The 15,977-nt window shown below is 44.6% G+C and overlaps 2 protein-coding genes across 4 annotated transcripts in view; both read left to right on the forward strand.

Moving 5' to 3' along the window:
- The window catches only part of LOC114689957 (dimethylaniline monooxygenase [N-oxide-forming] 2), a 40,486-nt gene extending 33,969 nt beyond the window's left edge, over window positions 1-6,517 (forward strand). Inside the window, exon 13 of the mRNA XM_028864431.2 lies at window positions 6,127-6,517. Coding sequence (XP_028720264.2) covers window positions 6,127-6,517 — 391 coding nt within the window. The remainder of the gene's footprint in view (window positions 1-6,126) is intronic.
- Window positions 1-15,977, forward strand: part of Fmo1 (flavin containing dimethylaniline monoxygenase 1) — a 32,816-nt gene that overhangs the window by 540 nt on the left and 16,299 nt on the right. The window contains exon 2 of one of the 3 annotated variants that reach the window (XM_028864433.2): window positions 6,941-7,076. The exons of 1 other annotated variant lie outside the window; for it this stretch is intronic. In XM_028864433.2, the coding sequence (XP_028720266.1) occupies window positions 6,945-7,076 (132 nt within the window). In that variant the 5' untranslated portion in view covers window positions 6,941-6,944. Of the gene's footprint in view, window positions 1-6,940; window positions 7,077-15,977 lie in introns of those variants that run through there. One more of the 3 variants, XM_037211324.1, reaches the window with a different exon arrangement.

Raw genomic sequence — 15,977 nt, forward strand, 5'->3', positions numbered from 1 at the left:
TGCTTTATTCTGTTCATGGGGTTAAAATTTCTTGATTTTGACACTGCTTTTAGATCTTCTCTGCTAATCATAAATCCACAAGTATTAATATCAAGGGTTTGAGAGTCACTTCTATGCGGTTGAATTCCATATGTTTTATGGTTAAAGAAACTGAGTCTCGGTGTCTGATTTTTTTTTTTTTCTTCGTAGTCTGCTCTCTTAGGGAAATGGATATAACTTATAAGAGGAAGAATTTGCATTATGTGGTAGTTGGGTCAGGATTAGGCACGAGGAAGTGAGTGGCTACTGTTAAGGGGATACAAACCCCAAAACATACTCTTGTTCCCACCCAGGTCTCGGCAGCTTCTGCTCTGGGTCATGCTCTCTGCTAGGCTCTGGGGACTATGTCTGCTCTAGGTTAGGCTATGGGTGCCTAGACCCACCCCTAATCTTCCATCTGAATCTACTACAACTGATAACACTTGAAATGACACAACCCATTTAGGGATATGCTCTTATTGGAAAGCCTGTGCCTGTCAGTATTCTAAGAAACTTCCACACACTAAAGAGGAATGTGCGGATATCTGCCTGCGAGGATAAAGATAACAACTGCCGAGTAAATGCATAAGTGAGTCATGCTGGTTAGCTGATCCAGTGCTGAGATCAGTTAAGGGATAATTTCCTGAAACAATCGATAAGGCCTCCGAGTCAATCGGAAACATACTCAAAGGGCAAGACTTTGCCTAGAGGTTCCCAGACTTCCTAGTTGAAGGTATGATTCCTGCAGTAGCAATTTCTTCACAGAACCCCCAGGCCAAAGTCCCTCTTACTAAGTCCCTCTTATCAAGCCCAAATGACTCAGTACTTACGTTCTAACCACTGAAGTTGGTTGTAGAAATAATAAAGAAATTAAAAGAAAATGGCATTTTTATTTCACTTTTTATTAATTAAATTTATTCATATATTTTACATCCCGACCACAGTTCCCCCTCCCTCCTCTCCTCCCATTCTCCCCCCTCCACATCCCCCCAATCCACTCTTCTGTTTCTATTCAGAAAGGGGCACTCTTAATCACACTCAGTAATGGATTTATGGAGCTGCTGAACACTGTATAAATTCTCAAAGCTTAGAATCAGCTAAGACATTGCCTCCTCATTTGTTGTTCCACCTCAATGTTGCCGTCTTTTATCATAGAAGCTACTGAATACCTGTTATGCAAAACTGCATGAGGTATTATTGAATGGATCACAGCCCTGTCTCATGTTAAAACTATGACATGCCCCAGACTCTGGGAGGTTGCCAGAAGCTCAAGGCCACCCTGGGTTGCATTGTGAGTCCTTGCCAGTCAAAGCTATAGTTATGAAACCCTGTCTCAAAGAAAAAGAAAAGAAAATCTATCCACATCTGAGACAACTTAAATAAGATTCAAACACTGAGTATCACTGTGCTCTCTGTGATATTTTTAAATAACTCAAGGCCATCTGTATTTTAGAATGAGACCCCCACACCAAATGCTATCTCAATAATGGAGGTGCACACTCAGTCTGTCCTCATTTAATTAATTATTTGTGTTTTCCTTCCTTGCTGTAGAGGACATAGTACAAAATCCATAGGAAAACGCAGTACCTTCTGACCTTGCTGTTAAACATTAGTGACTTTTGTGCAACCAACAGTGATTTCCCAACTCACTTAGAAATCTGATGAGGCTTGTTTTGTTATTTTTGTTAAATTCCTATTCCCTTAGTAACACCAGCTTAGCAAGTTCACTATGAACCCCTAATTTATGTGACTTATTTCTTCCATAGTCAGTTAACCCTGACAATGCTTTCTTCGTGATAATGTTTCTTTTAAAACTTGCAACTAATAATTAGACAGTTTACTGAATATTCTAAAGAGTAATAATACTTTAAATGCTATTTTTGCATCAAAATGTAAAATAGCACTCAATAATCAGCAACATTAGTGTGCTATTTCCATTAATAAAATGTCTTACTGTGTTCTTAGCCACCCACCAGTGCTGGAATTACAGGCATGTGGCAACATACATATTTGACACCAGTCACTTTCTCTCAGGGCCTGGTACACCCCAAGAGCTACTCTAAGTGCTACTTGTACATTGACTGAGTGATTCATACAGAACCTGAGGCCAGGTATATCTCTAGCTTCGTAGAGATGAGGAAATGGAAACACGGAAACATTAATTTATCTACCTCTACTGATAACTATCCAGCACTGAAATTCAAACCCAGGTCTCCAATTTGTAACCCCCCTAAACAAAGTCACCCAGAAAGTGTGCTGCTCAGAGGTGGCTGAATAAGTCTGCCTTCACACTGGGTTACAGTGACAGACTGGCAGAGGGAGGGGTTCCACACGTTGCATGATTGATTTTAAAAAAAAAAGGTGCTTTTATAAGCCATCAATCTCTGACTCAGGATATTAACTTCCAATAAATATTTGCTCTGTTTTTTTTAATCAAAGAGCATGCAAAATAATGAATTCATTCATTCTACCCAGTAAGAAATCAAGCCATTGCCAAATACTTATTCAACAACTATTATAGTGCAAGCGTTATTCTGGCAACTGAGACATATACATCAAAGAAAATACCCTACTTTGGGGAAGCATAGACTTGTGCAGAAAGAAGACCCACAGATGTGATCAACCAATCAATAATAAAATGTAGTATGCACTTGTGGGTGCATGCTGTAAGCTTCCCTAGGAATAAAGAGAGAGTTGAGCTCACCATGTAGTCGGAAAGCCACACATGCTTCATGGGACTATTGCCATCCCTGAGCTGCTCCCTGACTCTGGATCCCATTGCCTCATCTCCTCTGACTGCTGAAGTCCTTCCTAGTCATCCCTCCAAACCTAAGCAACTACCATTGCCCTCTGTCCCATTCCTGCCACTCCAAGGTCAGCAGAACATCTCCTCTTTGCTGCTCTCACTACTATTTAAAGATAAAACATCTTGGTGCTTTACAAAACGTTGAAATCCTTGCTTTTCAAGTTTGACTTTCACACTAAACCAATCACTACTATAGACAAAGCTTCAATGAAAACCTAAAATACCAGTGTTACCAATGAAGAAGCCACTCAGTGGGTGGTTGATGCCTGAATTAGTCAAAGAATGAACTCTAGAATCTAGTCTAGGATCCAAGAGGGCATCTGATTCCATCCTCTACATGAACTAGTCATCTCCTGCTTAGACTGTCCCCAAACCTTTGTCATCTAGACTTCACTTTGGTAAAGCCAATCTCAGAGCTTGAAATATTGGTAAGTGTTTATATTGAACTAGTTATCTTTTCTGTTGCATCCCTAGTCATGATTCTAATCCTTTTCTCTGTGAGGTAAGAGCAAATGTTTACATTGTTGTGTCAATAGTTGTTAATAGTCACTATATGCCAGGTGGTGGTGGTGGTGGTGGTGGTGGTGGTGGTGGTGGTGGTGGAGGAGGTGGTGGTGCACACCGTTTTAATCCCAGCACTCAGGAGGCAGAGGCAGGCAGATCTTTGTGAGTTCAAGGCTAGCCTGGTGTACACAGAGAGTTCCAGGACAGCCAGGGCTACACAAAGAAACCCTGTCTGGAAAAAACAAAAACAAAAAAAACAAGAGTCATGATGCATGTGCTCTTTTGCAAAGTGAAGCTGGGCCAGTTCAATTCCTTATCTGAAGACTGCATTAGCTCCCAGCATTGGCTTCTTCCAAGTCCTTGGCTTCTTCTCTCTAGCTCTATTAACAATAGAACGGATGTGTTCTGACTTCCTTCCATCAGCAAGGCTATACCTAAAACAACAACACACTGGGCAAGGAAACAGACCAGCTGCTCTCTGCATCTGAGTGCCCATTCTGGGTACTGAGGATGAGAGAGCCCTACTAACTAATCTTTCTTCTTTCTCCGAGGCAGCCACATACCCCTTGCTGAACTCCTCTCTAGTTTCAGTGAAGCCACAGAGAAATGACCTCCCCTCTTTCTTAACCCAGCCCTTATAAAGGGCCCCTCGCTTTCCCAGAGTGTAAAACACGGCCAGCATTGCTTCCAGCCACTGTGCTCACACTCTTCCTAGAGCCAACATACTTCCGCACACGGCTTTCAATGTCAACGTTTGTATGCAACTCCCTCTTTTTTTCCCCCTAGAGCCATTTTTTGTAAAAGTAGTTTTTACTTTCATTGGATGACTATTAAGTCCCACCCCCACCCCCCAAAAAAATAAACATTATACCATGTGTCACAGTGAGGAAACTGGAAGCCAGAGGTAGCAGTTTTCCCATGTCACCAACCTGATTCCTAATAAAACAGGGACCCAAAACAGACACACCTTGACGCAGCCCCTCAGCTCCAGCTCCTTCTCTAACTGTAGGGTCACAGCACCCCTCTGGCATCCAGGAAGATGGAAAAGATAAAAATCGCCACTCGGCAGTATCGGTTGTGGTCTAAAGCTTGCCTCCTCTGAGAGGATTCTTCTAGCACTTGCTAGAGAAAGTAACCAGTTCTACACTGTAACATCTTTGCAGACATATGAAGGGGGGGGGTCCTTTTAATTCAAGAGACAATTCTGTATCCATTACACCATATCCTCAGTACTTCCCTGGAAAGAGCACACAGCAGAAACCAAAACTGCCTCAGCCTTGGGGGCTGAACTGCTTCTCTTGGGTTTCCAGTCCTAAAAACACAAATGATACATACCTAATCCTGTGGACAGTTCACATGGAAAACAAAAAAATAGAAAATGTTCAGGAAAACTTCATTACTGGGGACTTCTTTGAACTTGAGGGGTAGCGTTCCAGCTCAATTTCTGGTATGCACGAAGCCAAAGACCACAAAAACAGGTTATGGCGGCATGCTCCCAGTGCCCAGGAGGTGAAGGCAGGAAAATGAAGTGTTCGAAGTCACCCTTAGCTACATAATGAGTTTGAGGCAAACCTAGCTTTGTGAGACCCCGTCTCAAAAATATATATATATATATATATATATATATATATATGATAAAATTACCTCAGAAACATATTAAGAAATGGTGTCTAATATTTGTTTTAGTGTATGCTGACTGTGTGTGCTCTTGATCAGAAATTCAGAGAAATTACCAAAAAAAAAGAAGCCAACTTTGGAAATAGGTTACATTATTGAGCATTTACTATGTGCCAGGATCTATTCCAGACACTTGTTAAGTCATTTGATCCTCAGAAAACACTGCAAAGAAGCTACAAGATTTTCTCTGTTTACGCGATGCCCAGAGAAACTAAATCATTCAGATCACACAGTTTTAACTGACAGAGCTTGTTGCTTACCCAATGTGCTATATTGCCAGTGTTATTATTATTATTAAGAAATTTTTTATTCATTTTATATACCAACCACAGATCCCCTCTCCTCCCTTCTCCCACCCCTCCCCCCCCCATTCCCACCTTCTCCAAGGCAAGGCCTCTCGTGAGGAGTCAGCAGAGCCTGATACACTCATTTGAGGCAGGTCCAAGCACCTCCCACTGCACCAAGGCTGTGTAAGGTGTCCCACCATAGGCAGTGGGCTCCAAAAAGCCCGTTCACGCCCTAGGGATAGGTGCTGAACCCACTGCCAGGGGGGCCCTTAAGCAGATCAAGCTACATAACTGTCTCACCTATGCGAAGGGCCTAGTCCAGTCTCATGGAGGCTCTACAGCTATTGGTCCACAGTTCATGAGTTCCCACTAGTTTGGTTTGGTTGTCTCTGTAGGTTTCCCCATCATGATCTTGATGCCCCTCATTCACAGATTCCCTCTTCTCTCTCTTCAACTGGACTCCCAGAGTTCGGCCTGGTGCTTGGCTGTGGATCTCTGCATCTGCTTCCATCAGTTACTGGATGGAGGTTCTATGATGACAGAGTATTCACCAATCTGATTACCGGAGTAGGCTAATTCAGGCACCCTCTCCGCTATTGCTAGTAGTCTGAAGTGGGGTCATCCTTGTGGATTCCTGGGAACTCCCCTAGCACCTGGTTTCTCCCTTCCTCCCTATCCCCATGATGTCTCCCTCTATAATGGTATCTCTTGCACTCTGTCCCTGTTCCAACTCAAACCATCCTGTTCCCTTATGTTCTCATCCCCCATCCCCCACCTTCCATTGTCACTCTGCCCAGTCCACCCATGGAGATGTCATCCATTTCCCCTCCCCAGGGTGACCCATGCGTCCCTCTTGGGGTTCTCCTTGTTAGCTAGCCTCTCTGGAGCTGCCCTCACAGTGTTCTTACAAGTCCATGCTATTAACACACGGCCAGAAAATTCTCAAACCTGCACCAAGCCTGACTGTGCCGTGGACTCCACAAAGGTGAATCCTAAGCTCCCCTTCCACTCCAGTTCCTCCCTGCAGCCACTGGTGACTAGTGGTGAATTATACTCCAACAGTACTGCTGTGGCCTTGGCAGAATGCCAGGAGAGAGCCAAGCAGGGCAGTGCTGTGGCACCTGTGATGGCCACAAGTGTCTTGGATCCTAGTCCCAACCCCACCCTACCAGCTGCTGCGCCGTTTTCTGTGATGTCCCCAAACCAATCGGAGTGTCAACGTTAATGTGATTTTCAAAAAAAAAGAGTGGGTTTTACAAAGCCTGTCCTGTCTGCTGCTCCAGCCTGCTCTGGGGTTGGAGCCCGGTGGATGGAGGCAAGCCAGTTCAGAATGCAAGACTCTGCCCACCAAAAGGGTCTGGTTTCAGCCACTCCGCCAGAAGCTGCAATTGCTTTAAAGACCACGAGCGAGCGAGTGAACTGAGCGCCAGCTCTGGCCAAGGGGTGGGGACATAATCCAGCGCAGGGGTTAACCCGATGACCTGTACATTTTCTTGCTCACATTCACACACCACAGATAGCCTACAGAGGACTCAAACTGAGAAAATCTCTTAATCTTCCAGATTCTTTTCCTGGTTTGTTGAGTAGCCAAGGTTTGGGTGGGGCTTTCGTGAATAAAAACGCTCTCCTTCGTTTTCCCTCCACCGAGGAACATGGGGAAGCGAGTTGCAATTGTTGGAGCTGGGGTCAGTGGCCTGGCCTCCATCAAGTGCTGCCTGGAGGAGGGTCTGGAGCCCACCTGCTTCGAGAGGAGCGATGACCTGGGAGGACTTTGGAGATTCACCGTAAGTAGGGGATTCACGTGCTTTTATCTGCCTACTGGAGAGTGGCTTGAAAAGACTGGAATAATGTCTTCCGAGTGGAGACCATTCAGGAAGGACCCTGAAATTGTGAATGGTAAAAAAAGAGATACAGACAGAGCCTGTATTCTAGAGTCTACAGGGAGGTGCCAGCCACCTTATAACCGTCCAGGGTGAAGAGGAAGAAATGCCCCCAGAGAAGCCCACAAAGTGGAGAGGGAAAAGTAATGCCTGAGTCTGACCAGGAAAGCATAAGGCTGGAGTGCGGGACCAGGATGGGGGAGGGGTGAGTTGGGGGAGGTTGGGGTGGGGGGTTTGCACAGAACAGAGTCTGCAGAGAAACTGAGCTGCCTCTAGTCACATAGTTTCTGGGTCCCGCTTCAGCTGTGACACAGTGACACAGGGTTCAGTGAAGCAGGAGTTCCATAACCAAGATCCCGCTGCCTGGACAAAGGTCGTCCACACCATGAACAAGCAGTAGAGAATGTGAGTCTGGGCAAAAGAGATGTTCGCTTCTGGAATCTCAGTGGGGTGCTAGTGTGAATGGGTCAATGGTCTGGAAAGTCCACCCTTGGCTGGCCTGGAGCCCTAGGGGGCTTCACAACAGCCCTTGCTTTGGGCCAATGAAACCCCAAAGCCAAAAGAGAAAGTGTCCTTTGGGCTCCAGCATTCAGCCAGGGAAGCAGTTTGTTTTTTCTTTAAACTCTCTGCAGCTTGAAGGCGAAAACATTTCCCACGAAATTTAGGCAAGCTGTCAAGAGCTGGGGAAGGAGAGTGTCAGATAGCCTGGCCCGGGATCCCCTGAGAAACATTCCCCATTATAGAAGCCAGAAACTTGGAACTGAAATAAAGTAATTCGTTTCTAAGTCAGAGAGCAAAACTCCAGAGAAGCCAATGTTGCCTGTTTACGCATAGTGGGCAGGCGCGGCTCACATAAAAACGCATCTGTCTTAAGAAGTGCCTGGCTACCAGACATGACCTCTGATGTATAGAAATTTTCCAAAGGGGTCAAAGGAGCTCTCCCAACCCCATGATTTAAACTATATGTTCTGACAGGTTAACAAACCCTCGGGTGCTAAAACTCCTCTTCCGATTCATTGTAGGCATTGCTGATTAAGCAGTTGACATTTCCATGATGACTACCAGTATGCCAGATGAGTAAATGTTGAGAACTGACTTGAAAAAAAAAAATGAAACTGTTCCATTAAATTCAGAGTTATTTGGCTAAGGTAAATTTCAGTAAAAACAAAAAGCAAGTCCAAAGATCAAAAGCTGTACTTAGCCCTTGAGACACTAGACAAAAATGCTCAGGGAGGTCAAGTAACTACTAACCCTAAAATTCATTTTCCTGGGAATCAGGAGATATTAGTCTTGATCCAGTTGTGCCCAACTGATGTGAGCAGATCAAACATTTGCTCAAAGAGCCCAGTATGGGGATGCAAAAAGGAGAAGGATTCCCCCTGCTCTGGAGAACCTTGAGCAGAAGAAAGAAGGCGAATACTCTTAGAAGTCACAAACAGTGCTGTAGGTGTTGAAATGAGGGCAGGATCACAGCCACTGCTGGGATACCAGAAAAGTTACAGAGAATGGGCGGCCAGTGAAGGGTGTCGGAGGAGTCCAGTTAACGGAAGAGAGCATGCTCAGAAAATAATAAGGTTATTTATTGGTGCGTGCAGTACACATAAGAGGAGTAATAGAAGGGAAATGAGTGGATGAATGTCTGGGCAACTCCCATAGCAATGCAGGAGAGCAAAATATAAGAAATTCTTTGCTGCTGCAACTGCTGCTGCTGTTATTGTTATATTTGAATATATGTATGACAGAAAGGCTCAAAGATGACTGTAGCTGAAGACTGGAAGTCCCTAGATAACAGGAAGTGATTGAATATGCCAGTTCAAACTGAGACACCATCCTGACAGAAAAAGAAGGGAGTGGGATTGTAGGCACAAGAAAGGGAGTTAGTCCAGGAAAGACAGAGAGATAAGGTGTACTCTTCCCCATAGAGTGGAGGAAGGGAGAGGGAGCACAGAGGAGGGAGAGGGAGTGCAGGGGAGGTAAAGGGAGCACAGGGGAGGGAGCACAGGGGAGGGAGAGGGAGCACGGTGGAGGGAGGACAGGGGAGGGAGAGGGAGCACAGGCAAGGAAGAGGGAGCGCAGGGGAGGGAGCACAGAGAAGGGAGAGGGAGCACAGGGGAGGGAGCATAGAGAAGGGAGAGGGAGCACAAGCAAGGAAGAGGGAGCACAGGAGAGGGAAAGGGAGCACAGGGGAGGGGGAGGGAGCACAGGGGAGGGGGAGGGAGCACAGGGGAGGGAGCACAGGAGAGGGAGCATAGGGGAGGGAGCACAAGGGAGGGAGAGGGAGCACAGGGGAGGGAGCACAAGGGAGGGAGCACAGGAGAGGGAAATTAAATGCAGCAGTTTTGTGGGGTGAAGAGGGTGTAGGGGTGGGGAAGGGAATTAATTAGAAAATGAAGACAGTCATTTAAAAAAGACTGATGTGGGAGAGGGCTGGGGGCGAGCTCGGAGGGCAGAGAGCTTGCTGCACAGCCATGAAAACCTGGAAGAGCTGGTGTGGTGGCTCAAGCCTGCAATCCTAGGGTGGGGAGACAGACAGGAGGGTCTTGGTGGACTGCTGGTCATCCAGCCTGGCCAATCAGTGAGCTCTATGTTCAGTGAGAGGCCCTGTCTCAAAAAAAAAAAAAAAAAAAAAAATGATAGAGGAAGATACCGAACATCGAGCTATGTCCTCTACAGGTGTAACACAGACACACACAGACACACACACACACACACACACACACACACACACACACACACAGGAAATGTGATAAACCGCAAGAAAAACAAAAAGACTAACAGGATTATCTAGCAGCTGCCAAGTTAAAATGGCACCCAGACACCAAGACAAATGTTATAAAGATTATGAATTCATTCATTTAAGTGGCCACTCCTAGGATCATGATTCTGGTCCTCCTAGCTATCACAGCAGACAAAGGTTGGGGTGAAAAGGTAGGGGCATCAAAGACTGAGCCAGGAGTGGATGGAAATCACTAATAATACAATTTTAAAAAGGCAACACACTGGTAAAGACTACTTCTGACTGACTGCCTCTCGAGTGGATAGAGAGCATGTATAAGGAACACCTTTGCCACAGTGAGCCTCCCTGGCAGCTGAGGGAAGAGGAGAGGCTCACACCAGTGGAACTACTGTCTGATGGTCTCAGTTATAAAATAAGGGTTGGGACTGTAACTTCACTGCTAGAAGACAGGACACATAAAGCCCTGGGTTCAGTCCCCAGAAACCAGCGGAGGAGTCCCTGCCTGCGATTTCAACACTCAGCAGGTAGAGGTGGGAAGATTGGAAGGAAGGTCAAGGTCATCTTCAGCTACATAGAAAGGGGCCAGCCTGGGCTACTTGTCACCCTGTCTCCCAAAACAATAAAATAGTTGAAGAAAAGGAATTTGAGGGTTTGTCTTGCCACTAATAATAAATATTGCTTTTACAGAACTTGACTGTAGGAAGGGAACTTGGCAGGTAGTCTTTGGGTAAAACCACAGCAGCATTGTCTAGAGAGGATTAACAGAACTGGCTGACGAACACCCCGTGACAGATTTCAGGGCTTAACCACCATCCAAAGGATGATACCTTCCTGTCTGTATATCAGGATCTTCACATACATCCTTTCATTTATTCAGCAAATATTTATTGATAGCCTACTATGAACTTTTCCTCTATTTTTATTTTCAATAAGGGGAAAGGTAAAACATAAAAATAGATCATTCCTGTGAATCGTTGAGAAATTGTTCCTCAGCTCTTGCTTGATGCCTATAATCTTATAAAAAGTATTTTCATGTATTACTGTGTGTGCAAGTGTCAAAGCATACCTTTGTGGAATCACCTTTACATGGGTTCTGGGGAACAGACTCAGGTCACCAAGCTTGTGTGGTGCCATCTCACTGGCTCCTACAATCTTCTTTAAAAGTCTTAATTCTAGAACTTCAATAGTCTTGGTGGGTTTCATTTTATTCATGTATTCTAATAACATTTATTGAATTCCTGTTATCCATATTGGAGTACACTAGACAAACCTCTCCTCTCACTGAGCTTAGATTCTTGGACTACAACAGATTTTCTCAAAGATTTTCCCTGTCCTTCAGGAAGAGTGACTGTCACCAGGAGCAGTGTTGGAAATGGTGATGCATTCTCTCACTTACTGCTACATCTCAGTTGTTAGGAACCTTATTACCATCTTTTTTATTTTTTATGATATAATTAAAGTATAATTAAAATTTTAGTAAATAATATAAAATAAAGATATTTTGTATAGAATTCTCAAAGAATTAATAAAATATCATTTCAAAAGATTATAGTTTTACTTCATGCTTTGTGGGGGTTTTCTCATTTTCATTGTATTTTAAATATTTAACACAATATGTTTTGATCATATTCACCTCCCTCCCCCAGCTCCTTCCAGATCTACTCCCCCTGTCCTACTCACCCTTATGCTCCCCCCTCTTTTTTTTAACAGTCAAGTCCAATTTGTGCTTCCCATATACTCTTGAATGCATGACTTTCTATCAGACTGTGGTCAACCTACCAGCGGTATACCTTTAATGAAAACTGACTCTCCCTCCCCCAGTAGCCCCTCTCCTAGGGATTGGACTTCCTGTCCACCTTTCTTTTCCATGCTGGGAATTTTCTGGCTTGAGCTAGAGTAGGATCTGTACATGTTGTCACAACACCTGTGAATTCATAAATGTGAATGCCTTTTTGTGTCCTGAAAACACTACCCCAGGCTTTTACAATATTTCTACCCTTAGCTGGGTGGTGGTGGCACATGCCTTTAATCCAGCACTCGGGAGGCAGAGCCAGGAGGATCTCTGTTAGTTCGAGGCCAGCCTGGTCTACAAAGTGAGTTCCAGGAAAGGCGCAAAGCTACACAGAGAAACCCTGTCTCGAAAAACAAACAAAAAAAAATATTTCTACCCTTTCTTCTACAATGATCCCTGAGAACGGGGAGTAGGGGGGTGTGATATAGATGTACCATTGAGGGGTGAGCATTCTTCAGTCTCTAGGACTAGTTCTTGGCTCTATAAGATACAAGATATGGGTTTCATCTTGTGTAGTGCGATTTAAGCCCAATCAGAAAGTAGTAGTTACTGCCATGATGTTTGTGCTACTGTTGCAAGAGAGTGAGCTTATCTTGCCAGTTCAGTCATTATTGTAACTCACAGGGTTCACTGTTGGGTAAGACTGATGATTTCTTTCTTCTCCAGTAGCATGCATAGTACCTTCTAGCACACTGAAAGCTAGCCTGCATGGATGAAGCTCCTAGGCCAAGACCAGTTTGATTTCTCCATGTTCTGTGTCTATGGGGTGTCTCCAGAAATAGTGTCTTGCTGTCAAGTCCGGAGGGGAAAAAAGAGGACTGGCAATGGCCCCTAATGTTTGTGAGTCTGTGGGTCCACAAAGGCAAAAAACTTCAAAAGAGATAACCCACTTCTGGCACTGGGCTTTTCATTTGTAAGCCTATAGTATCTAGTAGGGGCATTGTCCTCTCATTATAGAGTAACCCTTCTTATTTGTTTATATGTACATATTTTAGGAAGCTTTTACAGTAATAGGTTTCTACTTTTTTGAAAGGTCTTTAAAGCTAGCCATCCCTCCCTTTATTTCCACCTCTACCTTTCCTACACAGTCACTACCCTAATTTAGCCCAGCCTGTTCCATTATTCCCCTTTAGTCCTTTATACCATTGCACTCTATTTATCCTTTCTTGAAAACCATACCACCACAGTCCTTTACTAATTTCATGATCTTTATGGATATTCCAAATGAAATGCATATATCTGAAGATTAAAAGCCAATATCCAAAAATGAGAGGAGGAAAAAAAATGTGTCATCAGAATAAGTGTTTCCAGCTCCATCCATTTCCCTGTGAATGCCATAGTTTTGTTTCAGAGCTGAATTCCATAGTGTAAATGTATCAAATTTCATTTTCCATTCATCAGTTGATTGACATCTAGTCTACCTCCACTTCCTGGCTGTTATGACTAGAGCATCAGAGAATGTAGATGACTGAGATCCTTTGGGTAATTCCTATTGATTTCCATAGTTTCTGCACCATTCTGCATGGCCACCAACAATCAGTAGGCGTTCCTCTTTTCACCACATACGTACCAACATTTTTTGCATTTGTTTTACTTTTGTTTTTAATCTTAGCCATTTTGACCGGGGTAAGATGAAATCTCAAAGTTGTTTAATTTTCATTGCCCTGATGTCTAAGAATGTTGACCATTTTTTAAAATGTTCCTCAGATATTTGTGTTTACTCTTTTGTGAATTCTCTGTTTGAGTCCGTGCCCCATTTTTTTTTTTTTTGCTTTTTTATTATATTTTTATTATTGAAGGCAACTTTTAGATTTAATATATTTTGATCATATTCTTCCCCCTCCCCTAGGTCCTTCTAGATACTCTCCCCACCCGCCCACCCGATTTTAAGTTCTTTCTTGGAATGAGAAAGAACAGACCTTTGACCCACAGCACCTCGGTTGCTAGCCGTTCTCCTGAGCTGCCCCCTGACATCACAGCTAATAGTTAACGTTAATGAGAAGCTCAGCAGAGCTGTTTCAAGTAGTTGGCCACGTCCCTGTCCATTTAGCCCAGGGGGTGCATACCGCTGTCCCTCCACACAAGCGGGGAAACTGGGACTGAGAGAAGCTGGGAAAACTCCGAAGAGCAGTCAGTAAAAATAAAGAGCTTCATTGTGAACCTGAGCAGTCTGCCCCTGTGCTATGGAGACATGCCTCGCAGTTCTAGTCGGTTTCACAGTTCAAAGGTCAGGCAAACGCTGAGTTGTGCAGGGTCCCACCAAGCACCCTAATCCCACTGTGCTGCGGAACCAAATTGGACCAGAAGCCCCAAACCCTCCCTCCCGTTTATTCTCTTCTCTTGTCCCTTTCTCCAAAGCCCTCTCTCTTTAATCCCTTTCATTCATTTTTTTTTCACTGCATGAGGACTAAACTGCTCCCCTAGATGACCCCATCAATTCTCAACAGGCATATACTCCCACACTGCGTGCCAGGGCAAATAGCTGAGGCACCCAGGAGTGTCTGCAACTGGCAGGGAGGGATCATCTGGAGACAGATCCAGAGGGTCTGGGAATCACTGGAGCAGACTAGGGCATCACCGAGGCAAATGCTGGTCCGGGACCCACAAATAGCATTGAGTGGTAACAGGGACCCATGCTCACTACACATGTGCTCAGTACTCAAGCCCTGGTATTTTTGTAAGAGAAACAATTGGTGGGAGAAAAGAGAGAAAAGAACAGAGTTCGCCATAGGTTTGACCCTAAGGGCTAAGCGTTCTCTCTGCGGCTAACATCTGTAACACATTATTTCACAACAGGCTTTGGTGTTTCCTGGAAGCTCTTTTTCTGCGTTTCCAAGCATTTTCTAAGTTTTGCAAAATAGAGGGCTTCTCCACTCCCACCCTCTTTTTTATTTGTTTGTTCAGTTGCAGTAAGAGTTCATGAAATACAGGGTAGCTTGGCTTATTTAGTTCCAGTGGGCCCTCATTACTCCCTGGGGTGTGTGTGGTGTGTGTGTGTGTGTGTGTGTGTGTGTGTGTGTGTGTGTGGGTGTGATTTATCTTTACTGAAAATTGTCTGTACTAGCAATAATACAGTTGTGAAGTTCCTGGAAGCCATAGAAACTTGAGAGAATGTGGGCCCTACACAAACTGATTTCCAAATGTTTACAATCATTTTTTGCTTCCAACAGCACAGCTTCTTCTCTGGGTAGTTGGTTCTCACTCATCAGGACTTTAGCTCTTCATAGATACATTCTTATTCCTGTAGCTCAGAGGGAAGCTCATTGCTGTTTGGAGCAAATCAAACCCACTTTATAATTAGTGCCCATGCTCCCCTGAAGCTTGAAGGGTCTCCCTACACTCTGCCATGCACCCACAGCACCTCAGATGAAGTTGGGATGAGGAAAGCACTGGATTTTTATTTCACTTACTTTCAGTTCTAAATTCAATTAGTTATGGTAGAATTTCTAAGCTTATTGTGTCAACTTAGATATGTGGATCCAGTTTCTTTTTCTCCATAGCCCACCTCTCCCTCATCTCTCTCATTCATTTTTCCCCCTTCATGAAAACAAAACTTTTTTTCCTTTTTTTTTCTTTTTTTTTTAATTTTATTTTACAACACCATTCAGTTCTACATAACAGCCACAGATTCCCTTGTTCTCCTCCTTCCTGCCCCCCTCCCCTTCCCCCAGCTCACCCCCCATTCCCACCTCCTCCAGATCAAGGCCACCCCCAAGGACTGAGATCGACCTGATAGACTCAGTCCAGGCAGGTCCAGTCCCCTCCTCCCAGATTGAGCCAAACGTCCCTGTATAAGTCCCAGGTTTCGAACAGCTAACTCATGCAGCGAGCCCAGGACCTGGTACCACTGCCTAGATGCCTCCCAAACAGATCAAGCCAATCAACTGTCTCACCTATTCAGAGGGCCTGATCCAGTTGGGGGCCCCTCAGCCTTTGGTTCATAGTTCATGTGTTTCCATTCGTTTGGCTATTTGTCCCTGTGCTTTATCCAACCTTGGTCTCAACAATTCTCACTCATATAAACCCTCTTTTTTCTCGCTAATTAGACTCCCACCGCTCCACCCGGGGCCTAGCCGTGGATGTCTGCATCCAGATTCCTCAGTACTTGGATGGGGTTTCTGGCACAACTATTAGGGTATTTGGCCATCCCATCACCAGAGTAGGTCAGTCCCGGCTGCCTCTCGGCCATTGCCAGCAGTCTTTTGTGGGGGTATCTTTGTGGATTTCTGTGGGCCTCTTTAGCACTTTGTTTCTTCCTTTTCTCATGTGGTCTTCA

The sequence above is a fragment of the Peromyscus leucopus genome, chromosome 15 (assembly GCF_004664715.2).
Source record: "Peromyscus leucopus breed LL Stock chromosome 15, UCI_PerLeu_2.1, whole genome shotgun sequence".
Lineage (NCBI taxonomy): Eukaryota > Metazoa > Chordata > Mammalia > Rodentia > Cricetidae > Peromyscus > Peromyscus leucopus.